Below are 26509 nucleotides of genomic sequence, written 5' to 3'. Positions count from 1 at the left end.
TGCTTTGTCCATTCGTTGTGTTCCTCCATAACCGCTTCTATCCTTATCAGCGGCACCAGGAATCTGTGTTTTTTGTTGCATCACCTTGTTGTGTCAGCTCTCTTATGCGTGCAGTGCCATTCTTGGGCAGGCTGCACTTTATGCACTGGGCGGCTCTCCTTACGGGGCACACTCCTGGTGCGTGGGGCTGCCCTACACGGGGGACACCCCTGCGTGGCACGGCACTCCTTGTGCGCATCAGCACTGCGCACAGGCCAACTCCACACGTGACAAGAAGGGCTGGGATTTGAACTGCAGACCTCCCACGTGGTAGGACACCCTATCCTTTGGGCCAAGTCTGCTTCCCATATGTAGTACCCTTTTGAAACATTGTGCCTGTTGATATAAGCACATGGGTCTTTTTAACACAATTCCTGCACTTGAGGTACTCATTATCAGCCCCCAATTCACTTACCTGTAAAAGAACCCTGTTCAGTAAGTACTGAACAGATCTTGCTTTTCTAGGATCATCCCTTCTATGTTATCCAAATTTTGGAACATATTAACTTAAGCTCATTCTGAGAAAAAAACAAAAGATACAAATTTTCGTAATATTCTTTTCAGCTTATTGTAGATGAACTTAATTTTGCCCAGTAAAAAGCTTTCAAAAACTAAACCCTCACTGCTCTGCATCAAACTTTACACACACAAAAGTAAAAAAGAACAAAAAGCAGCTCTAATGGACAGAAATTGAAGTAGAGAATGGGCCGGTCTTTATTGTTTAGGAGAGCTGGGTTTCAGGATGGGGAGGCATTGACGAAATACCCAATGAGGCATACACCTGCCTGGCAAAATGACCAGGGTTGTAACTTCCTACCTTCAAAATTCTGACTTCTTTGAACATGCAAATGCACATTCTGATCCTCAAGCTTCTGTGTACCTCAATTACCTTTTTTCCTTCTCCCTTTGATTTCCTAGTATATATAGCTCAAGTATCTATTTTTAGATTTGGTAATGAAGATGGCTAACAAATGTTGAAATCTGAATGCAAGTTTAGTCAGGTGTTGTATTTATCACAAAAAAATTTTTTTTAACAATCAAATAACTGTACAACAGTGTAAACCCTAATGTAAACTATGGACTTTAGTTAATTAATTGGTTCATTAATTTCAACAAATGTACCATACTAATGCAAAATAGTAAAACTGTGTGTGTGTGTGTGGGTAAATGAAAACTGTTGTTTCTGCATATTTTCCTGTAAACTGACAATTCATCATACATTCTTCCAAGATCTTATATTTTCATAATAATCCTGTCACAAATCTTAAAAAATAATTACATATCAGTCTCCTCAATTATAAATACTTTGGATGGACAAAATTGAAAAGTATATTATATTAAGAACGTCAACATAAAAGTGTGTGAATGTTACAATTAATTATATTACAATGAATTAAGCAAACTTTTATTGAAGCACATAAATTGTGTACAGAAATACATTTCAACTGATTTCAACACCAAGAAGGGAGAATTTATGGCACCAAAACGTCCCCTTCTCTATCACACTAAGATTTAGATTACTATCCAATCTACAGTTTTCATTTTCCTAGGCTTTTCCCATACAAATTTGTGCACTTTATCAACATTAGGTAGAATTCTACATTAAAAAAATAAAAAAAATTAAAAAAACAAGGAAAAAAAAACCAAACAGACCTCAAGCCAATAAATGTTATCAAATCTGCTGGGATACTGTTCAGGAACAAAATCCACTTTGAGTATTAGTCCTCAAAAAACCAGAGCCCCAAACATTAGGTGCTATGCTACTTACAGAATCACAAACTGATTACACATTGATTGAATGCTTCTTCAATGAAACTTTCAACAATGTGCTTAAAATAAGTCAAAACAGTGTTCCAACCACTTGATTTCAAACCAAGTAGAGTTTTTGTTTAGAAACACTAAAAAAAGGTGTTTCATTTATCAATACGGAAGGAACAAAACATCACGGTACCAATCCAGAAAGAATAAAAAATATTGAGGACAAGAATAAATATAAAATTTAATTAGCTTTACTGTTCTCTCAGCTGCTTAAATCCCACAGAATATGCAAATATAGCTAAAAGATGCCTACTCTTGACTGCATATATTTGTCATTTCCCATTAAGTGACTATTTTGGAATTTCATGTTATGTTTTATGAATAGCATTCTGCTTCACTGTGACACCTGACTAACCTGGATAGCTCTCACTCTCAGCAGTCACTTCATTCATCCTATCAAATCATAGTGAAAGGAAACAAATGAAGTCAGAACACTGTCACATGCATCACAAATTACAAAGTCACAGAACTTTAAGTCTCAGGATAGGTTAGCAAAGACATTGATTCTGCTTTGAACCAAAGCTTTCAGGGTACTGTTATTAATGGAAATTAGTGGTAATGGCTGCTAAAGTAAAAGGTGAAGTGAATGATCCAACCTGACTTACTGAATCCAGTACCTTTAATCTAAATCGCCCTAATAAATTTTGTGATAAACACCATTAATACTACACTTAGCAAGTTAGTAAAGGCATGGTGCTCATGATAACCTAATCTCATTTACTTTTCTATTAGAGAACACAGCATGGTCTATGATTTCCATGTAGTTCATTTCAGCCCAAGCACCCTATTCTCAAACTACAGTACTCTGTTTATTTTTGTCACCATCTGCCAATAAAAAAGGGAGACCAAATTCACTTGACTTTAAAGGAAAGTTGGAACCAGGATCCACTCCCCTTGCCCCTTTAGGGAATGAGATTTAGTATAAACCCACTGTGTAAGAGTATTGCTTTATTTGGGGGGCTGAGGGGAAGGAACTCTATGGTGAGGACTACAAATGTAGCAATGTTAAAATAATTCACAAGATGAAATAACTGCAGTCATTCTCTTAAGAGGACTTGACTTGGGAAAAAAAAAACACTTTAATTGCTGTTGCAAAAAACATCTGTATGAAGTAGAAATTGGTTTCAATAACATTAGTAGAGAATATGTTCTAGAAACTGGAGGTAACTGGATGTAAAATTCAGGCAGCAATTTAATAGAACAGTCCCAGATGGTTTGGCTGAGGCCAACACCTAATGAGGACGAAAGCCTTGTCTGTGGGGAATTTTAGATGATACCTGGAGAAATGTTATACTATGCATAAACCAAATTGAATTGTTTTCACAAGTGTTGTAAAGTTTCATACAGTAAAAGGTTTTTTCTACATGCACTTCAGTTTCACAGCAAGAGTGGCATAGAATACCTAAACACAGAAGAGAGCGTTCATGCAAGATATCTAATTCCTTGATATAATAATGCATACAACAATTCGAAGTGATTACACTATGATTACAACTAGGGCTTTCTGCAACTACAAGGTGGTGGTTATGGAAAGCATGGCTCCCAGTATCAATATCTAGGAAGTGGCCACCACCTTCTTCTATGTGTGTTCTCTTTTTTCGTTTTTTCTTCATTTTTCTTAATCAACTCTGCTGTTGTTGCTGATTCTTGGCAAAGCTGGTAAAAACAAAGTTGTAATCATTGAACATAGCACTCTGGCAATCAAGACGTTTGAAACCTTCTATCTTCTGGGGTGAAGAAAGCACTGTGCGACATTTAGAACTCTGGGGAAAAATTTAAATAACCATTAGTACTTACAATATGCTTCCATATTTTCAAATCAGTCATGCATGAATAGTTTAGATTTCCAGCTTAATGAAACTATGGCTTTTAAGTTAGCTGGCTTCTTAGGGGCTGGATAGATAGATGTTAGACCTCTGATGGTACCTCACCAGGCCGGTCAACAGGGAAAACAAACAGGACAAGAGGAGCCCAACACCCAAGTAAATAAAGCGAAGACAGAGAAGTCTAATAAAACACATAAACCTCAAGTCCACCAGTAACCTCAACTAGTAGTACCTCCTGATACCTGAGTTGACTTGTATGCCATCATAGAATATACCTTACAGCATGCCTCATGATCCTCATTTCCTAGAAGATTGTATTGCCAATAATAAAGCAAATTACCTGATTTACAAACAACGTGGTCACAAATTTTCCAGGCTTGAAGACTTCCACAACTTTCCTGATCAGGTCATCATAGGAGGTCAGACTTAAGTTTGTTTCAAAGCTAACATAAGAAAATTCTGGTTCTGGAGTGATGTGAATAGTCCAATAAGTTCCCTTAGAGAAATAGTTTTGTGTTAATAATGGAAAGGGTATGTTAAATTTTTAAATAATTACTGAGGCAAGATATAACTACTTACATCCGATTTCATTCCATTCATTGAATACCCACAAGGATTGAACAGTGTGGCATCAATGACAGAACCTGGTATCAGGTCACGAATTCCACTCTCCTGGGAAAAAAGCAAGAATTGAAAACAAAGAAAATTCGACAAATTGATAAAACAAAAAACTTATTCACTCATGCATAAGAATTCAGCAATCATTTTTAAAAATCCTTACACGAGTGACATCCTTTGCAGTAACACCATCTTTCATGTAGAACTGGTCCATAACTGCTGGGTCAAGCTCACTCATCAGAATTTCCAGGGTTTGATCTGGCTGACTGATTACACGAGTCTCTGGGAAATCCAGAGTATACAAGTACCTACATAAAAGAAAAAGGTTTCTAAGCATGAGAATTGAGTTTAAAATCATAAAACAAAAAACCACAACATCATGTCACATACCAACAGTCAGAATTCATCCGTCCCATACAATATGCTGCTCCATCTGTTGAGAAAAAAATGTGAAATAAATACAACAGCTCTGTTTTAACAGGATGGCTTATTACCACCCTTTTAACAAGCAGGGGAAACTACCTTCCACTCATTAAAAATATCAGTAAAAACAAATTTAAGTAGAATATTAAAGTAACAAGTATATGAATTCACATGTGAGCAGGATTCCCTGGCCCCCACCCTTTTAACAAAAATATTGGATGTAATTTAGAGATACACCTCAGCCAGGAGGCCATAGCCTAAATGGTAGAGGAAACTACTGCCCACCTTTCCCTCAAACTCCTTTCAGAGTTTACCTATTCTCCCAAGTAAATACAAGCCACATTCCTTCATATTATTTCAAACCTTCATTTAACACAGTAAATTAACTTCTGAAAAAGGAAAGGTCTTACAACTTAGTAAAGGGACAGAAGAAAAATTCTGCACATTGGTTCAAGCAACACTATGATTAAATAGTGAAATCACAAAGTAATTTTTATCAACAGCTCAGTATCTGCATAGATTGCCCAAGGAGTCATTGGGCATTTTTCTGGAAATAGGGATCATAACCTTCTTCATATTGTCAAAAGATATGATCCATGTTAAAAACTACTGAATGAGACATACAGTAAACTAGCTAATGAACCAACTCTCGTCTGCTGTATGACAATCCAGAAGTGACAGGTTATTTGTTGATCAAATCCTTGATTTTCTTATTGTATCACATTCAACACTACTAAAACTTGGGGGGGAGTGGACTTGGCCCAGGGGTCAGGGTGTCCGTCTACCACATGGGAGGTTCGCGGTTCAAACCCCGGGCCTCCTTGGCCCATGTGGAGCTGGCCCACGCACAAGGAGAGCCGCCCAGTGCAAAAGAAAGTTCAGTCTACCCAGGAATGGCGCCACACACACGGAGAGCTGACACAACAAGATGACGCAACAAAAAGAAACACAGATTCCTGTGCCACTGACAACAACAGAAACGGACAAAAGAAGATCACGCAGCAAAATAGACACAGAGAACAGACGACTGGGCTGGGGGGGTGGAAGGGGAGAGAAATAAAACAAATAAAAATAAATAAATAAAAATTGGGGCACACAAATTATTTTTGTAAGCATGTATGCAACCATACATTTGTAATTTTGTAAAAAATTTTACAAAATTAAAGTGACTCCCATGAAGATTGTAAGATACTAAGTTCATTTTTAAAAGATGACTGATTTTAGTCTTTATAAATTTTGCATATTCCAAATTGAATGTTACCAAAAAGATCACTTACACTGATAGATGCCCAAGATAAAGTTTAAAAAGCAAAAGATGCCAAGAGTATACTGTAGTGTGCTACATTTACTAACATACATATAAAGACTATCTGCAAAGATATCCCAGAAAACTGGTTAGTAGGAAGAGCCATCTCTGGGGAAGAAATATTGGGGTAGTGGGAGTTAGGAATATGAGAGGAGGTCTACGTCACTAAAAGTTCTTTTTACTACATCAGGCATTACTTTAGAATAAAACAGGTTTAAATTCATTTATTTAAACTTACTTGGGAAAATTGCATTAAGAAACTCGATTTCTTCCTGGAAATTCCGGTGTGGGTACCCTTGGTGAGAAGGCTTCATGAAATTCTTACGAGAATAAAAGAAGCTCTAAAAAAGATAGATGGATTAACTTTAGAATTCTCTTTTCCCATATAAACTAATCAACTGTTTTCTACGTTAATCGGGAAAGCAAAACCAACACTCTACCTCTACAAGTATGTTCGCAATGTATTTCCTTTAAAGTACATAAACTAGCTACTTGAGCTGAGAGCCTAGTAGTCTTACATTAATATACATTTCCAATATTGCAATATTTTATTGCTTGATTTTGGATAATCACTTATTTAACATTTTCCTTTTATGTGCTAAATGGATGAATTTTTTGCTTTTAGACCAACCATAATGAGGGCCAAGGTGTCAGAACATAAAGGCAAAGTTTCAGACCACATCCATAAATTAGTCTTACAAAGCAATAATTTAGGTGTTTCAATGTAATATATTAATTTCCAGAAACTAAAAAATACCCAATCTTATTGATAATGGGTCATAACTGAAGAGAAAATACTTTTTACAACAGTAATTTCTAATCTTGGCTTTTAAACAGGTATTTAAGAAAAACATTATGGGAAAACATATATACATTTCTAGAGAAAGATCAAGTCATTTTAAAAGGTGGTCAGTGATCCATTGCTTTAAATAGTAACAAAAGCCTTAGATCCTAATGACATGCCATCCTTTCCTAATAGTAATAAATTTCAACTGCTCGTCAGAACAATTATACCCTAAATACAAACACTTTAATTGTTGAAAGCTATCAGATTTAAACTAATACTGACAATATCCCCCTTAAAAACTTTGCTCTTTAATATAATCAACGGTTCACTACCACAGGGTAAGTACTCTTATATTTATGGCCCCTCAAAAAGTAAATAAAGGTTTTTGATTACTTACTTGAATTGAGTCAAACCCACTGTAATCCCTAGCAAGCTTCAACAGGGGAACCAGTGCTTTCAGTAAGAGGGTGGTACCACATGTCTTCAAAATGAAACGTCTCTTGGAGACAAACATGCTACTCTCACTGCAGTTGAAAAAAGCCACACCAATATTATGATGTTAATCTCATTCTGGATTATCATCTACAACGTAATTTTTGGCTGGTAGTCTTAAATGTTAAGATCTCAAGGAAGCAAAAATTTGGCTACCATATTCTCCCTCCCTCGTCTATTAATACATCAGTTGAAGGTTCTGAAACAGGCCTGTAATTTGGTATAAAGCGAAGGAACTTGTTACACAAAACCTTTTTTACCTCTGAACTTTCATCCTCCCAAGTGACTAAGCATTTAATCAGTATGATAGAATGCTAGCATCTGACAATGCTGGGAGATCTATGCCTATTTGGATAGCACATACTCATATTTATTTATTTAGATATAAAACCTTTCAGATGACCAACTAGAGGCCTGGTAGTGCCTCTAGTATATGCCTAATATTACATATATATCTATATAGAGAATTCAGTAACATAGGGACATATGTACCTTGTCCAATCTAATAGCTCTCAGGCCCATCACAATATACACTGTAAGCATTCTCAAGTTATTTATTGAATAAATGTTACAACTGTAAAAAGGCTGAATGGCTGTCTTCTTTTGTATACCATTAAAGTGACCCTATTTGGATGGTGAAGTACTTTTATTACTTTGTCAGAATTCCTGATATTGAGAGATGTGTGTGCTCTGTAAGGTAGGGGGATCTGCATATGCTTGAGGGTAGAGGTTCTATGCCATTGCATCCTTTGCAGATACTCCAAGGTAACTAACTACAAGGAGGTAAAAACTGCCAACAGTTTGCAGAGCTATCAGTATGGCTTTAAAACCTACTCTCTAGGGATATCTGAAGCAAATGTTTTATTTTACTTTAATTTATTATTACTTTCTGAGTAGTTGACACTTCGTAATAGCTAAAAATCAGATACAATCAATAATTATAGTGTATCTGTACAGCACAGCCATTTTAAGGTATAAATCAAAGGACAGTGGGATAAAAGGTGATATGTTTCACTTCTTTGTCCAAATTATAATTTTTAAAGCACTGTATAAAAGATTGTAAAGTAGAAAAAATATTTTCCTAAATTTTTAGAAAAAGATAAAAAATGATTATAAAACTAAAAGAAAAAATTGATATTCCATGTAAAGTATGAGTTATACTGAAACTGGTTAACACTGTTTTACAACTTACCTGAGTACATAAGCTTCCTGCTTGTCAGTTTTTGTCACACTTATGATTGAACATTGCACATCCTTCAAAAGTATGTCCCACTCAGATCTATTTTAAAACAGACAATTAATTCATAACAGTATTTGCATACTTTCATAATCACAAATTTCTCACTTAAGTTTTCTAAGATTGCAGACTTTATTTTTATAGGCACATTCTTTATGTTGTTCCAGCTTCTCTTAGACATACCAACAACATTAATTTTGATTGCCAAGTCTTATCTATGTTGTCATTTCCAGATAAAAGACAAATCTTACCATAAACATACCAAAAAATTTTAAGAGGCAAACAGGAAAATAGAAAATTATGCTGTGTATTTTCAAGTGTCTATGGCTATTCAACAGTACCAAGTATATCCATAATGTTTTGGAAATGCTAACACGATGGGTCAACAAACTGTAAAATCTACACTACCGGGTAAGCAGTAGAGAGATAGCAAAAGCTCCTGTTTTCCTCTCTACAGAGAATAAAATCTCTAATTTTCATATCTTCTTGATATCCTTTCTGCTCTTCTTGCTTGACTGGAGACAATTTTACAATAAAGACCAGAAACAAGAACAATCCAATTGAATTAAACATACTGATATAAGTAATTACATCTAACCTCATTTTCTATACTACATTCTCTACCCCAACTCCATAGAACAAATTCACCCATAAAAGGTCTTAAAACTCACAGGGCTTGACAAAGCATTGATATTCATGTCAATCCTACTATAGTCATTCCATGCGGTTAGAGGCCACGTGTTTTAAAATTCACCACTTTCTACACCCCAGTGCCTAGCCCAGCTCATACCATAAAAGGCTCTCAACTATTTGTTCAATCTGGCAATAATTAATTAGAGCTTATAGACTTACTAGAAACCATAAACATCCTTTAAATCTAAAATGTGTTAAACAATTCCCTACTGTTTTTTACATCTGTCACCATGGTTTGAGTATTTAGAGGGAAATCCTTGAAAAGATCAATGTACAGATTCATTTAACAGGATTACTGTTATGAACTACAGGTGTATTACATATTTCACCTGTAAAACCATCTCACTCTTTAATTTTCCATCTACTTATTAATTTTACCCCCAAATGTTTTGTTATAGAACCCACACACATTATGACAATGACATGGATTATTTCTTCAAAAATTTTTTATGCAACTTGGTCATTTTACTGCTAATCTGCTAACCTGGGAATGTTAAACCTTTTGTTATTGTCCCACAGGCTACCCTCCCCCATCTTTTTTCTCAGATTGGATAATTTCAAAAGTTCACTTTCCTGTCTTCTTTATTCTACTGAACCTCATCAAGACAAGACTTATTCCAAACACTGTATTTTTCAGTTCTAAAATTTCCATTTGTTTTTCTTGTATCTTCTATTTCTCTGCTAATATTTTCCTTTTGTTCTAAGACTGTTCATCATCGTTACTTCTGGTAGAAAGGTGCTTTAAAATCTAGGCCAGGAAACGGACTTTGGCCCAGTGGTTAGGGTGTCCGTCTACCACATGGGAGGTCCGCGGTTCAAGCCCCGGGCCTCCTTGACCCGTGTGGAGCTGGCCCATGCGCAGTGCTGATGCGCGCAAGGAGTGCCCTGCCACACAGGGGTGTCCCCCGCGTAGGGGAGCCCCATGCACAAGGAGTGCACCCATAAGGAGAGCCGCCCAGCGCAAAGGAGGGAGCAGCCTGCCGAGGCATGGTGCCGCCCACACCTCCCGTGCCGCTGACGACAACAGAAGCGGACAAAGAAACAAGACGCAGCAAAAAGACACAGAAAAACAGACAATCGGGGGAGGGGAGGGGAATTAAATAAATAAAAATAAATCTTAAAAAAAAAAAAAATGTTAAAAAAAAAATGTTAAAAAAAAAAAAATCTAGGCCTGAAGCTAGAGGTAGCAGAATGGCCATGGTTTCCTGCTTCAACAGGACGTGATGGAACCTGGTGCTCATCCCCATTAGCCGGCTACCAGCAGCCGCTGCCTGTCCTCAACTGCCAGCCATAAAGACCACATCCCTGTTGCAGGTGCACCAGAATTATCAGGACTCAGAGGCCACCATCAACCACCAGGTCAACCTGGTGCTCTATGCCTCTTGTTGATGTCTTACTACAATGACTGTAATGTGGATTTGAAACACTTGACCAAATATTTTCTTCAAACTCATGAGAAGAAGGAACATGCTGAGAAACTAATGAAGCTGCAGAACCAACCAGGCAGTCACATCTTCCTTCAGGATATTAAGAAACCAGAACGAGATGCCTCGGAGAGCAGGCTGAATACAATGGAGTATGCATTACACTTGGGAAAAAAGAATGAATCAGTCACTACTGGAGATGTACAAACTGGCCACTGACAAAAAAGACCCCCACTTTTGCAATTTCTTTGAGACCCATTATGTGAATGAGCAGGTGAAGTCCATTAGATAATTTGGTGACTACATAACCAACTTGTCAAGATGGGAGTCCTGGATTCTGGCCTGGCAGTGTCTCTTTGACAAGCACACTCTGGGAAGCAGTGATGATGAGAGCTAAAACGTATGCCGGCTTTCCCAGAGCCACAGGGCAGTGCATGCATGTTGGGTTTACCTTTTCTCTAAGTTGTATCAATGCCCACCAAATTCTTTCATTGGTACCATTCCTTCAAATAATGTAATTTGGTTCCTCCCACCCCGACCCCAGCCCAAAGAAAATCTAGGCCTGGGAAAGCAGATATGGCTCAACCAGTTGGGTGGTGGCCTACCATATGGGAGGACCCAAGCTGCGTTCCAGTGTCTCCTAAAAGGCGAGAAACAGACGTCACCCCTGCCACAACAAGCAGATACCAAAGCCAGCAGACACCACAGCCTGTGGGGAATAGATGTGGCTCAGGCCATTGGGCACTCACTTCCATGTGGGAGGTCCCAGGTTTGGTTCCCAGTGCTACCTGGAGAGGGCAAGGGGGGAAAAACCTAGGCCCTTATCAAGTTTGGTGACTGCTGGTTGACTTTTGAGAGATTATGTTGAAATTTTCCTGCCTTTTCCTATGCTAAATAGTTTAGGATTATATACTGCACATTTTGATCATTATATAATCCTGGATGTTAAGCTTAAGTCCTATAGAGTATGCTGATTTTCAAAAACTGCTTTAGCAGACAACTGGTTGTTACAGTTTCAAGTTCCTTATCCAATTTATATGGGCTATATTTCCAAAGTCAGTTTAGTTATGAAAACCTTTCCCATGCTCTTCAGATCTGTCCCAGTAATGTGCCACCAGGTGACACATGCTGTTAAAAAATCAGACCCATAAATGAACAAACTTGGGGATATTTATCCACAACTTTATGGAATCACTTTCTTCAATTCTCTTCTCTCCACCATCAATCTCCCTGACACTTTTCTGGCTACCAGTCGGGACTCCTTCTTGATCCAATGATGTTCCTCACTTTAAGGATATCATAATTCCTAAGGTCAAAGACAAGAGTTCTTGGGAGTTTTAAGCACCTGGCCAGCTGCCACCAACAGCACAGAAGAGAAAAAACAAAGGAGGGATTTCCCCCACACTCTCTCTCTGACTCCAAGTCCCTCCTCATAAGCCAAAAATAAAGGGCTTATCTCGGAGTTTTTTCTGTCTGCACCTGGTACTCAGTTCAGATTTCTGGCTGCCTTTGCCAGGCTAGGTGGTATCAGAGAAAACAAAAAAATTAATAGGAAATTCACCATCAAATTCTGTGGTGTTTTTTTTTTTTTAAAGATTTATTTATTTCTCTCCCCTCCCCGCACCCCGGTTGTCTGTTCTCTGTGTCGATTTGCTGCATCTTGTTTCTTTGTTCGCTTCTGTTGTCGTCAGCGGCACGGGAATCTGTGTTTCTTTTCGTTTTGTCAGCTCTCCATGTGGGCGGCACCATTCTTAAGCAGGCTGCACTTTCTTTTGTGCTGGGCGGCTCTCCTTACGGGGCACACCCCTGCGTGGCAGGGCACTCCTTGAGCGCATCAGCACTGCGCATGGGCCAGCTCCACACGGGTCAAGGAGACCCGGGGCTTGAACCGCGGACCTCCCATGTGGTAGACGGACGCCCTAACCACTGGGCCAAGTCTGTTTTCCTCCGTGGTATTTTGACTTCTGGTTTCCTTCTCCATTCCAGCTGCTAATACTTACTTTTCAGAATCCTGAGATAGCTGCTCCAAGCATTTTGTCCAGGGTTTTTAGTCTCATTTAATGAGAGACGGAATGGAATGTGGTCACATCATTGGTCTATTTCAGACTCTCACTACCACATTTTATTCAGGCCTTATACACGTCAGCCAACATGGTAGGCTTTGGCTAAAAGTTTCCTAAAATATACATTATTCTTCAGGAAACCCTAGGCTAACCTGCCTTCTAGCGCAGTCAATTCAGATAACCAGAAAGACTAATTAGATTGTCCAAAGGAACTAACCCACAATGCGGTACCTCTTCTAATTATAATCACACTATTGGGTTGCCTCTCAAATTTTTACCCAAAACTTAAACCACTAAAGCAATATACTACTTTCTCAACATAAACTTCCTAAAGAAAGGCGGTTTGGAGACAGCATTCAAACCTGTCTGTAAACTGCTGTGGAGAGGAAAACTTCAATAGGAAGCTTTCCTACTCCAAATATTTATACTAAATGTTTTGGTAATGGGTTATACATATTCCTTCAAAGTTACTGAGTTCTATGAAAGTTAATAGTTAGGTTTGACTATCTTCATACCTGCCCTGATTCTTTAACTGAAGATTTGTGAAAACTGCAAGTTAGGCCTAAGAAATGCACAGCTTCCTTTAATATTTCAACTTTAAATATTTGGTGAAATTACAAGTCTATCTATAGATCAGTTCCTTCAGTCACCTGATATGCACGAATTGCTGAATATTCTTTTCTGTAACATAGTGAACAGTGTTCTTTAACTGAAACCATCGAGGGAGAAAACGTGCTCCTTTCTCTCTCTCGAGAAATTAGTCTTTCATCAAAGTTTATAATTACAATTACTTCATTCCCACAAAGTACTGTGTAGATGTTCCCTAGGACAAAGCCATTTTCAATGACCCTCCTCTTAAAAAACATGGCCAAGGTCAAGTTCAAGCAGAGGTACAAGATGGGCAAAACGAGTGGTTCTTCCAGAAGTTGCATTTTTACATATTTTTGTTTCACTCATTTAAAATCAAAAACAAAAAAACCCAGCCTGACTGCTGCACGCATTAGCTTAGAAAAGAGGTTTATGGGTGAGACACTGGTGATGGATGAGGGGCTGTGGAAAAACAAAGTAAAAATTAAATCTGCCTTAAAAAACAAAAACAAAAAAACCCAACAACTTCTGTTCATAAAAAAAATACCACTTGGGAGCAGATGTGGATCAATCAGTTAAGCACCTGCCTCACACATTGGGCAGTCCTGGGTTTGGTTTCTGGTGCCTCCTAAAGGAAAAAAAACACTGCTAAGAAAATTAAAAGGGAAGCCATATAGTGGAGGGTAAGACATATACCTAAGAAAGAATTCATAATATATAAATAATTCCTGTAAATTAAAAGGAAAGTTACCACAAAAGAAAAGATGGGTGAACATTTGAACAACACTTCATAAGATAGTCGTATTTCACAAGCGTTTTTACTATGCTATACAGTCCCATGTTACTGTTTTTTTAGCTTCCCTTTTAGTAATATACGTGTGACAGTGACCTTAAACTTTAATGTTATGTTGGGTTTTCAACGTATTCTATTCATTTCGAAAGATTAACATAGATCCTTTTTACCAATTCTGCACAAGTTAATCCTCATTTTTCCATTCTCTTAACCTCATGCTATTTTCTGGTGACCCACATTCCATATTCAAGTTATTAACTCCATGACACAATATATTTAGTTCATAATAGTGTAATCATACCCAATTTGCCCTTTTCTGCCTGGCTTGCTTCACACAACATAACATGCTCCCCAAGTTCATTCATGTTGTCATGTTTTACGACTTGTTTTTAAGAGTTCATAATATTTCATTGTGCGTATTCGTCACAGTTTGCCTATTCATTCATTGACTGATGGACACCTGGGTTGTTTCCAACACAATATTGCTGCTATGTCACTGCTCTCAGCTCTTCTGGGTATATATCCAGAAGTAGTAATGTTGGGTCAATGGCAAATACACATTTAATGTCTTTAGGAGTCTTCAACCGTGGCCATACCACTCTACAGTCCCAACCACAGTGAATAATGTTCCTATCTCTTCACATCCTCTCCAACATTTGCAGTTCTGTCTTTTTAATAGCGGCCATTCTAATAGATGTGAAATATCTTATTGTAGCTTTGATTTGCATTTCCCTAAATGCTCGTTTAGGAATGTTGAATATTTTTTCATGTTTTTTCACCATTTGCATTTCTTCTTTGGAGAAATGTCTATTCAAGTCTTTTCCCAATTTTTAATCAGGTTCCCTTTGCTTTTATTGTTGAGTTGTAGCATATCTTTACGTATCATGAATATTAAACCTTAGCAGACACATGATTTCCAAATGAGTCAGCTGCCTTTTCACCCTTTTCACAAAATCCTTTGAGGTGCAAAAGTAATTTTGAGAAGGTCCCATTTATCCATTTGTTTTGCTGCTTGTGCTTTGGGGTAAGGTCCAAGAAACCACCACCTATCACAAGATATTTAAAATGTTTCCTGTTCCCCATACTTTCTTCTAGCAGTTTTACGGTCCTGGGCTTTTATACTTAGGTTTTTGATTCATTTTGCATTGATAGTTGTATAGGGAGAAAGGGGTCCTCTTTCGTTCTTTTGTTTATATATCCAGTTCTCCCAGTAAACTGTTTTGTCCTATTACTATGGACTTGATAGGTTTGTCAAAAGCCAGTTGACTGTATAGGTGAGGGTTTATTTCTGGACTCTCAATCCTATTCCACTGATTAATGTGTCTACCTTTATCCCAATAACGTGCCGTTTTGACTACTGTAGCTTTGTATTATGTTCTAAGGTCAGGCAGTGAAATTCCTCCCACACTTTTTTTAGAATGCTTTTGGCTATTTGGGTGCACTTTGCCTTCCAAAGTAATTTGGTAATTGCCTTTTCTCCTTCTGTAAGGTAGGCAGTTGTAATTTTGATTGGTATTACACTGAATCCATAAATCAGTTTGGTTAAGATCGACATCTCATAGGAAATGGACTTTGGCCCAGTGGTTAGGGCGTCGGTCTACCACACGGGAGGCCCGCGGTTCAAGCCCCGGTCCTCCTTGACCCGTGTGGAGCTGGCCCATGCGCAGTGCTGATGCGCGCAAGGAGTGCCCTGCCACACAGGGGTGTCCCCCGCGTAGGGGAGCCTCACACGCATGGAGTGCACCCATAAGGAGAGCCGCTCAGCACGGAGGAGGGAACAGCCTGCCGACGAATGGTGCCGCCCACACTTCCCGTGCCGCTGACGACAACAGAAGCCGACAAAGAAACAAGACGCAGCAAAAAGACACAGAAAACAGACAACCGGGGGAGGGGAGAGGAATTAAATAAATAAAAATAAATCTTAAAAAAAAAAATCGACATCTTTGCGATACTTAGTCTTATTTTTTTTTAAAGATTTTTTAAAATTTATTTAACTCCCCTCCCCTCCCCCGTTGTCTTTTTTTTTCTGTGTCTTTTTGCTGCGTCTTGTTTCTTTGTCCGCTTCTGTTGTCGTCAGCAGCACGGGAAGTGTGGGCGGCGCCATTCCTCGGCAGGCTGCTCCCCTCCTCCGCGCTGGGCGGCTCGCCTTATGGGTGCACTCCTTGCGCGTGGGGCTCCCCTACACGGGGGACACCCCTGGGTGGCAGGGCACTCCTTGCGCGCATCAGCACTGCGCATGGGCCAGCTCCACACGGGTCAAGGAGGCCCGGGGCTTGAACCGCGGACCTCCCATGTGGTAGACGGACGCCCTAACCACTGGGCCAAAGTCCGTTTCCCCTTAGTCTTCTAATGATCAATGTGAATGTCTTTCCATTTTTTCAGGCCTTCACTGATTTATTTTAGCATTGTTTTGTAGTTTTTTGAATACAGGCCTTACATATCTTTGGTTAAATTGATTCTTAAGGTATTTGAATCTTTTGCTGCTATTGTAAATGAATTTTTTCCCTCTTATTTCCTCTTCAGACCGTTCAATACTAGAGTACAGAAACACTGATCTTTGTGCGTTGATCTTGTATCCTGCCACTTTGCTGAAATCGTTTATTAGCTTAGGTAGTTTTTATTGTAGACATTCCAGAATTTTCTAAATATAGGATCATGTCATCCACAAATAGTGAGAATTTTACCTCCTCTTTTCCAATTTGGATGTTTAGTTTTTCTTGTCTAATTGTTCTAACTAGAACATCTAGCACAGTGTTAAATAACAGTGGTGACATTGGGCATCCTTTCCTGTTCCCAATCTTAGAATGAAAGCTTTCAACCTTTCCCCATTGAATATAATGTTGGTTGTGGGTTTTTCATATAAGCCCCTTATCATAGTGAGGAATTTTCCTTCTATTCCTAGCTTTCAAAGTGTTTTTTAATTTAAAAAAAAAAAAAAGAATGATTATCAAATGCCTTTTTTGTTGTTTAGATGATCCTGTGGTATTTTCCCTTCAATTTGTTAATGTGGTATATATCACAATAACTGATTTTATGTTGAATTGTCCTTGCATACCAGGAATAATTCCCACTTGTTTGTGGTGTATAACCACGTGAAATATGAATATGGATAAAACTGCATAATCGTTTTCTTTGAAACTGAACAAAGGTATGTTAATGCTACCAATGTTAATATCAGACCAAAAAACCCATGTTATGCTAAGTGAAAGAAACCAGACACAAAGTATTACATCATATTGTATGATTCCATTTACATAAATTAAATGTAAGTCAAATTAGTGGTGATGTAGCACTGGGAAGGACTGCTTAATGGGTGGAGTTTTTCTTTTTGGAATAATGAAATTGTTCTAAAATTTCCTATGGTGGAAAGGAGATGTGGTTGAAGCAATTGGGCTCCCGCCTACCACAAAGAGGTCTATGGTTCACTGTGCCTCCTAAAGAAGACACCACGACCGGCAGACACAGCAAGCTGACACAACAAGATGCAACGAGACAAGAAGAAAAACAATGAGAAACACAAAGCAGGGAGCAGAGGTTCCCAGTGCCTCCTAGAAAGGAAGAGCAGGATAGCCAGCTGAGGCAACAGGCAGTTGCAGCAAGCAAATGCAACGAAAGACACAAGGACATATGAGAGACAACAAAGCAGGCAACGGAAGTGGCTCCAACGATTAGGCACTTCCTTCCCATATTGGGAGGTCCCGGGTTCAGTTCCCCATGCCTCCTAAAGAAACAAAGACACAGAACATGCAAAACAAGGGGGTGGGGAGAAATAAATAAATCTTTAAAAAATAAAAAGGTAAAATTTTCTATGGTGATGAATACACGTTATGATTTTACGCTTTGAATAGATATCAATAAAACTGCTTAATAAGTAATTATTCAAGAATAGCCAGAATAGCAGCTAGGAACAGCAGGGGAAGCATAGAGATTGAAAGGTGAAGAATTCTGTTAGCTTGTTTTTTGTTTACTATTATTGAAATAATTTCGTTCTAATAATGATTGAAGTGATGAATGCACAACTATGTAATTATACCAAATACCACCGATTGTACACCTTGCTTTATCAGTATGCATCAATAAAACGGATTTATTTTAAAAAAGATGTTCAAATGGCCAATAAACATGAAAAGGAACTGCTCAACTAACTTCTTTAGACACCAGGAAAATACATACCACTATATACCTACAATGACTAAAATGAAAAACACAATGCCAAGTGCAGGTAAAAGTAGAATATTGAAACCAGGCAACTTGCAAATTGGTTCACACACTTTGGGAAATCTCTATCTCAAGCTGAACATACATATACCCTTATAGCCTAACAATCCTTATTCAAGGGTTATCTAAACGAAATGCATATACATTTTGTTCACAGAAAATGTATTACAAACCACACATGACAAATGTGAATTTACAATCATATTTTTGAGTAAAAGAGGACATATATAATGAGTCCATCTTATATAAAGCTAAAAAATTAGTTAAGTAGGGATAGTGAGGCTACTCTTCGTGGGGAGGGTAGGATAGTGATTGGAAGGAAGCACACAACCAGGTTCTGGCTAGTTATATTATCTTTTTTTTTTTAAAAAAGATTTATTTTTTTAATACCCCCCCAGCCCCAGTTGTCTGTTCTCTGTGTCTATTTGCTGTGTCTTGTTTCTTCGTCCACTTCTGTTGTCGTCAGCGGCACGGGAAGTGGGGGGCGGCGCCATTCCTCGGCAGGCTGCACTTTCTTTCACCGTTCTGGGCGGCTCTCCTTATGGGCAAGAAGGGCGCACTCCTTGCGCATGGGGCTCCCCTACACAGGGGGCACCCCTGTGTGGCAGGGCACTCCTTGCGCGCATCAGCACTGCGCATGGGCCAGCTCCACACGGGTCAAGGAGGCCCGGGGTTTGAACCGCGGACCTCCCATGTGGTAGACGGACGCCCTAACCACTGGGCCAAGTCCGTTTCCCTAGTTATATTATCTTGATTTGAGTCCTCGTTGCATGGACAAGATCAGTTTGTGAAAGTTCAAGCTGTACTTAAGATCTATATGATTTTTAAAATATGTTATATATCAACAAAGTCAAACAAAATATCGGCAGAGGTTGTTTTACTAATAATATCCAGTTTTTTCATACCACACTTTGTTCCACAAATTACCACTTCCTCAAATGCTGCTGGAATATTCCTTCAAAATGGCCCAATTTTTTTTCCTCTTAGCTCAGCTCTGGAATAATTTTCATAACCAAATACTAATCATCTTTTCCTTTACATTCTGCACAAAAGATCTGACCTACACATGCATAAAACTCACCAAAACCTGACAATGACCATTTCCATCACTCCCCAGAGATCCCTCTTGCTATTCTGTAAGCCCTCCCCACCCCACCTCTCTCCTCCTTAGGTATCCATGAATCTGCCTTGTCAGATTAGGTTGCAATTCTTTTTTCCTTTAGACTACTCCAATGAAACTATGCAGGTCTAGAGTTTTCTTGGTAGGCAAACAACCCGATTAATGTAATGGTTTTAAGACTATTTACATTTTCTACTTCTTTAGTCAGTTTTAGAAATATGATCTTTCTAAGAATTTTCCCATAATCTCCTTGGCATCTTTTTAATGTCTTTAATATCTGCAATGATGCCCTCTTGGGACATCTGTGTCTTTTCTAACTCTTTCTTTTTTTAAATGTCCTCTGAAAACAGGACATAGCTAGATTTACTTGTTTTCTTTAATCCAGTTTATCTTTTAACCACTGCTTGTAGCCTTACATTTGAATGGAAGTGATACCATGGGAAGGGATGTGAGGTATATTAACTCATTTTACAATGAAAATTTAGCCTCCTGGACCTCAACATTTTAGGGGAAAGATCTCCTACCGGATACCCCATCTTTGGCCTTGTGGAGTTCTGAAAATTAAAATTCAAGTTCACACACCTAACCACTTACTATCAACAGAACTAAAGCCTCTACTAGCAGCAATTAAATCTTGATTCCCAAAACGAAATTCGTCTTACTTCATGTCTTACTTCAGCATGTACAAAACCCAGTTTACGAATGAATTACTAAGATACTTGAACTTTTATGTTTGATATGTAGAAGGGACATTTTTATTAACTTGTTTTCAAAATTTCCAGTCTTAATTTTAGATAAGAAACGAAGACATATGTAACATACACTTAAAAAGTAATCTTACTAAAACCTATTAGTACTCATTTAAACCTAAATTTTTTTTGCATCTTTTCACAACATGCTACACTTTTTTATACTAGGAAGTACTGCTGCCCCCAACAGCCTTTGGTTTTTCTGGGCTTATTTTACTCATTTTTTAAAAAAAGAACTATTATTGTTTGAATTCTAAGTACAGCACATAGCACTATGCTGAGACAGGGCACAGAATGGTTTAGGATAGTACCAAAGAATTCTTAAAAATAGCTCCACTACTTGATGAGACAATCATAGTTAGGCCTAAAAGATTACCTATAAAGTTCTTTTCACTTCAGTCTGGCTGACGACAAGCCATAATTACCCAAGAAGTTTTACGCAAAGCAAAGTTAAGAGCTAAATTACTGCTACAGGACAGTTCAGTTATTCTGCTCAGATCACTGGTCATCAGCCTAGGTAGGAAAGCATTCAGTAAGTAGAAAACACTATTAACGCACAAGACTGGCTTAAATTCACTCTAATACATAAATAAGAACTGTTAATTTCATTTGCATCTGCCCCAAATAAACTTTGAAACAGAGGATCCAACACCTCAACAATATTTTAGATATTAGGACAAGCAAAGACTTTCTGACTTCCAAATTTTTATCACAAAATAAAACTTTGAAAGATTTTTAATCACTAAATAAAAACAAAGCAGTCTAAAACTCCCCAGCGACCCTTTTTCTTTTGAACACAAATTTCCTACATCAAGTTGTCTGGGGACCTTTTAATGTAGGTATGTCATTTTTTAAAAGAAGGTAAAGTGATAGCTAACATAGTTACTATGTCAGACAATATTGTACATATATTCCCCTACTTAATCATCAAAACCATCATGTAGATATCAGCACTGAACCATTTTAGAGACAAGGGGACAGATCACAAAGCTATTAACGGCAGTGTGAATTCAAATCTAGGCACTCCAAAGGCCAGGCACTTAAATACTTCATACATTTCTGGATAGCTAATCCCAGGCTGTCCTCCACCACCTCATGGGACCAGACTTCAGTTACTCCCTCTTGCCACCATACTGGTAGAAGTCTCACTGGGGAAAGGGGAGAATGGGACACTCTCCCCTGATCTGCATTCCTCCCCAAGTTAGATGAAATGACTCTACTTCCCTAAGAGACCAAGATTCTGAATTTATTCAGCACATGTATTACCTACCTAGCGCCTACTATTTTTTAGTTAGTTTGAAAACTTCTAATAACTAACCTAACCAGTGTATCCTTGTCTGACAATGACCTACTTGATAGGTAACTGAAAATTTCAACAATTATCAATGGACTTGGTCAAATCCAGTGGAGATTTTTCAGTTCTTCCTTTACCTATACAGCAGTTAAAATGTAGTAGACTCTCAAAACAGAGGTTTAACAAATACTAATGCCTACAAAACACATGGCACTGAATCATGAAACTCCACAAAACAGCATTTTATTCTGCCCTTACTGGTTTAACGTTTGCCATAATTTTTAAGAGCCACACTGAAATAGTAAAACAATAGAAAGACTGATTAAAGTGCCAAGGCAAGGTGGTTCTAACATTTAAAGAAGGCAGGCTGCTTTTTAAAAAGCCTTCCTACTCTCCCTGACTCAGGGGAACTATCAACAACCAAGGAACACCCAAGCTTAAATTCTGGCCTTTTTGTTCCAGGAGTTTGGGGAGGAATAAAATCCTATTCCATTTATTAATAACGTGCGCTTAAAACTCCAAACACACAAAGAGCCCCCATAGAACACAATTTTTATTTATATTCTAAGACAGCTTATTATACTCATTAATTCTTCCTTGCCGGTATTTAAAAGGTAATAATCCTGATCACAATCGTTTTGTCATGCACCCATCACCATCACCAGTTTTCCGCATCTGTGAAATGGACGAAATACTAGGCTTCCCTATATTTATTACGAGAAAAGTAACCTCTTTCTATAATATAAAGTACCAGAAATGAGCCTTGCTCAGTGCCGTTAGATGTCTTGTCACGGAAAGCTTGAAAAAAATAAGACCCTGTGACACTAGGTAACATGATTCTATTTCAATCACTATGGAATCCTTCACAATATACTGCTAAAAACCGGGTGGCTCAACGTGCCTTAAGAGTCGCGGCAGCACGTGTCCTCCTAGATTCCCTCCTCCAGTTGTTTTTTTGTCAAGCGAGGGCAGCTAACTCAGCCAACATTCCTAATACGCCCATTGGCCCACACCCTTGGGTCAGGCTCTCCGTCGGCCCCGGGAGCTCATTGGACACCAAATCTCAATGAATCCACCAGGCCGGCTCCTCCGCAACCCAGTCGCTCGCCGCACTCGCGCGCGGAGAAGCCGGGGGAACCGGCCGAGGGGCCTAGGAAGGCAAGGGCTTGTTGCTGGGTGTGCGCGGCTGGGAACAAGGCCCAGGCATCTTCGTCATGGCTTGTACTTTTATTTGCGATTGGATTTTTAGAAAGATCTCTCCTTTACTGCGCGATCGTCCCAGAGGCTATCTTGCGTGACTGCCCGCGGCTGGAGGCTGGGGCCCTAGATTCCTTTGCTGAAACTAAGGACACTAAAGGTATTATGTCCTGGTCAGACGGGCCTGTCCCATAAGCGTAGACTAATCTCACTCCACTCTGCACTTCCGCTCCGCTCTCCCGGGTCCCGCCGCCTCGGTAACAGGTTATACAAAACCAAGGTCAAGGAACCCGGGAACAACGCTCGGACTTCAGCCCGGGCCGCGCCCGCCCCTTCATGGTTTTGGTGCAGAGCATGCTAAGGCGGCGGTGGGGCCCTGCGACTGCGACACGGCCGCTCCCGCCCAATCCCCGCCGCCCGAGCGCCCCACGCCGCCGGCGGGAGGCCTGCACCGCCAGCCCCTCAGCCAAGGCCGGGGGAGCCCCCTCCCCTCCGCGCGGGCGGGAAGCGCAAGTGCGGCGCAGCCCCGCTCCCTCCCCCGCCGCTGCCCGAGGCGGGCACGCCCGAATTAGCGCCTGACTAAGCCCGCCGAGCCACACCTGCCGGGAGGAATCCGCGCGGGCCCCCAGGCGTCCCCGCTGGCGGACACGAACCGCCAACTCCGGACACGAAAGTCGAGAGGCTCGGACCACAAAACCGCCCCAGGCGGCGGGCTGCCCGCCGCCCCGCACCGCCCGCCGGGGACGTTACCTGAGCACGCGGCGGCGCCGGCCTCCTCCCCTCCCCCAGGGCAGCGCCCGGCCCCACAACGGCGGCGGAGCGGACTCCGGCCCCGCGTGGACGCCGCTGCTCTCACAAAACCCGCGCACCCCGTCCTCCGCCGCCGACACGACCCCGCCGGCGGACCTGGCCCCACCTGAAGTCTGCGGGAACCGGCCCCCGCACGCCGCGCGTGTCTGCTACCTCCCCGGCGGCGACAGCCCTCAGATCCGGACCTGTAGGCGAGGAGAGCCGAAGCACCTACCTTGGGATGGTGCGGAGATCCCCAGATCCTTGTTTTGCGTCGGGCTGCTGCCGGGAGAACCAAACCTCCAGCAGCTTCTCGGTGCCTTCGAAAAAATGTGCAGCTTCCATCACCGTGAGACTAGCGAACAACCAACAACCACAGAAAATCAACTAAATTAAATCTTTTCTCCCGCCGCTGCGGATTGTTCCAGCTGTGTTACTAAAGTTCAGGTTCCTTTTTTTTTTTTTGCTATAATTTTATATTAACTTTTTTTAAAAAAAGGATTAACAAATTTTCCCCGGCTTTTTTTTTGTGTGTGAGCGAAAGTTGAAACGTGAGTCTGTTGGAAATAAGAGGCAGATACAGTTCAGTCTCTTGTAGTCCGCTGCTTCCCCGTTACAGAGAGTAGAGCGAGCGCTAGCTAATATCGCCGGCCATACTGTGTAAGCGAGAGCTCTGCACGAGCGCCGACCTTATATACCCCGTCTCCCCCGAAAAGCCAGGAAGTGACGCAAGCGTCCCGCCCCGGTATCTCATAGCTGCAGCCACCTGCCAATCACTGGCCGCCGAGTGTGAGGCTGGCTGGCTGGCTGCCTGCGGGGAGCGCGGGTTGCTGCCCACTGCGCTGCGGTTCGTGCTCTTGCTGTCCCTTGGGCGGGAGACGGCGCTGTGTTGTCCGGCTGGTGACTAGGAACCTGGGGTCGGAGGCAGAGTGTGTGGGGAGACCGGGGAAGGGAGTGCGGAGGGGCTATGCAGCGCTGCTTAAAACCACCGGGTAGCTGCGAGCATGGGTGGGTCCTCAGCGGGGTTGGTGGGGCTTACCGGGGGCGGTGGCCGCTGCTGGGCTGGCGTGGTGGTTTTGATCCGGTGCAGTTCACCAATGCTGCTGAAGTACCATTCTCTGAAGAGTGATTCCCCGGGATGAACGCAGCCGGGCATTAAAACTCAATATTTGTCCGTGACGCACGCGTTGCCAAGGGTTGGGTTAGAAGGCGCTTTAATTCTGCCCACGCCTTAGCTGCTGTGCGAGTGAACGTAGTTTTCGACCCGTTTACACAATGGGCAGAAGTGTCTCATTTTTTAAAAAGGGAAAAGCAACGTGGCGCCCAGCCCTGGAAGGCTCCCGCTCTATCTACCTCCCACCATGTGGCTCTCCAAGTCTCAGTGTTGGCTTAGGACAGCAGCCGCCCCGAAGCACTGGCAACTTCGTGCTGCTGTAGGTCAACTTGTGGGGATTTATTCTGCGAAACCATTTCTAGAAACTGTATTTATTAAATAGAATCTGAAATTAACTGGTACTATTTTAATTTGAATTTTCTTAAACCAGTGAACTAGTTGGAAGGGATTCACCTACTCAGAATTTACAGCACTATCATCTCACATGCTTTAGAAGGATTTATATAGAATTTAATGTAACAGGGATTCCAAGGCTTAGCACTAGTGGTGATTTAAAGAACCATCAATTTAATATTTCAGTAATCAATGTAAAGTATGTATCAGTTGTCAAGTCGTGGTAAGAAAAAAAAAATTAACCTGAGGTGACAAAATTGTGGTAACAAAGTTAACAACCTTTACTAGGAAATAAGAGAGAAGAAGCCCAACCTGACGTTTAAAATACCATTGTCCAGAGCGGATGTGGCTCAAGTGGTTGGGCACGACAACTGCCACGTGGGAGGTCCCAGTTTGAGTGGACACAGTGAACAGAGACACAAGGGGGCCATGAAGGAGGTGTGTGTGTGGGGGGGTAGGAATACCAGTCAGAACGTTTTCTCTGTCATCCTTAGTGAAATAAGATCATGTAGTCAGCATGAACAAGTTGCTGAAAAAGCAATGGTTTGAGTTTGTACCCTGCAGGGTATTACTTGTGTTAGAAGAACGTGGACTTTTTTTTTCATATTTCTCCATGAAATCTGTTGAAAGAAGGCCAGATTGTGAGGTGGATACTTATATTAGTCTTGTGTTTTTAAAAGCATATGACTCTTATCTGGGGTTATGAACTCAGTACAATTGGGAGAAGGTTTTGGGACAAAAGAGAATGTTTATTTAATTATACTAATATTAAAAGAAATGTACTTGGAATAAAGATAAAAGAAGTAGTTCTGTGTTTTACAAGCTATTTGACTATTTGATGCTTGCTTATTGAAGAATCAGTCTGCAGAACCACCTCAAACGCTAATTGTGGTATAAACATAACTTGCTTATAATTGCTGATAATTAGTTGCTTTTCAATTACTATTATGTTTTTTCCCAAATGCATTTTAAGTTAATATAAAAGTGCCAAGAATCCTGGCAAGGTAATTCCTTTTTAACTTGATATAGGATAATTTAAATGGTGTCTCCCTTGGGATTGGTTCTTTAAAATATATTATCTTAAGTATCATTATTATCTTGAATCCCAAAGTCCCTTGTACTAATTACCAAGTTGGTCAGTTACTCTTTCTTTAAATAGCCCACTGAGCTCAATATGTGTAAAACATATTTATCATCGTTCCTAAACTGGTTTCTTGTCAATAGCTGCAATCACAGTGACCATTTCCCCCACTTCACCAGAGTAAAAAGAAATGCATTTTAAACAGAGCACTTTGCAAATAAAGACTGCTAAAATCCCGTCCCCTGGATTTTCTTAAGTATGGTACCTCTAATTGCCACCTAGTCTCTCCTCTTACTCCAGGGGTTCTTAACCTTTTTTATTCCGTGGACCCCTTTGCCAGTCAGGTAAAAACCACTGACCCCTTACCAAGTCCACATTATACTGTGTATTATTTAATAAATACATCACACACCAACACGTACCCACAAAAATAATGGTTTTTTGAAT

The 26509-nt window shown here is 40.3% G+C and overlaps 1 protein-coding gene across 2 annotated transcripts; it reads right to left on the bottom strand.

Annotated features, from left to right (window-relative positions):
* Positions 1-729: 729 nt before the first annotated feature.
* AMD1 (adenosylmethionine decarboxylase 1) lies at positions 730-24614 on the bottom strand. Of its 2 annotated transcripts, none has more exons than XM_004461210.4 (9): positions 23710-24614; positions 8502-8588; positions 7215-7341; positions 6269-6371; positions 4692-4734; positions 4465-4609; positions 4263-4355; positions 4024-4179; positions 730-3620 (listed from the first exon to the last, which is right to left on the bottom strand). In XM_004461210.4, exons 1-9 carry the CDS (start codon positions 23817-23819, stop codon positions 3480-3482), a joined length of 1005 nt encoding a protein of 334 aa, XP_004461267.1. In that variant the 5' UTR covers positions 23820-24614; the 3' UTR covers positions 730-3479. The 2 variants fall into 2 exon arrangements, with proteins under 2 accessions (XP_004461267.1, XP_058163271.1); XM_058307288.2 differs by lacking the exon at positions 23710-24614 and adding an exon at positions 23285-23465 and having other exon boundaries at positions 1028-3620.
* Positions 24615-26509: the final 1895 nt, after the last annotated feature.

Source organism: Dasypus novemcinctus, chromosome 11 (genome assembly GCF_030445035.2).
Source record: "Dasypus novemcinctus isolate mDasNov1 chromosome 11, mDasNov1.1.hap2, whole genome shotgun sequence".
Taxonomy (NCBI): Eukaryota; Metazoa; Chordata; class Mammalia; order Cingulata; family Dasypodidae; genus Dasypus; species Dasypus novemcinctus.
The sequence above is the reverse complement of the archived record's forward strand: the minus strand, read 5'-3'. Positions and strand labels throughout refer to the sequence as shown.

Coding starts and splice junctions, on each gene's coding strand:
- AMD1 (XM_004461210.4), bottom strand. CDS start 23,819: ATGGAAGCTGCACATTTTTTCGAAGGCACCGAGAAGCTGCTGGAGGTT. Junction 6,372..7,214: donor GTGGGTTTGACTCAATTCAA/GTAAGTAATCAA, acceptor TATCTTTTTTAG/AGCTTCTTTTATTCTCGTAA. Junction 4,356..4,464: donor CTGCAAAGGATGTCACTCGT/GTAAGGATTTTT, acceptor CTTTTTTCCCAG/GAGAGTGGAATTCGTGACCT.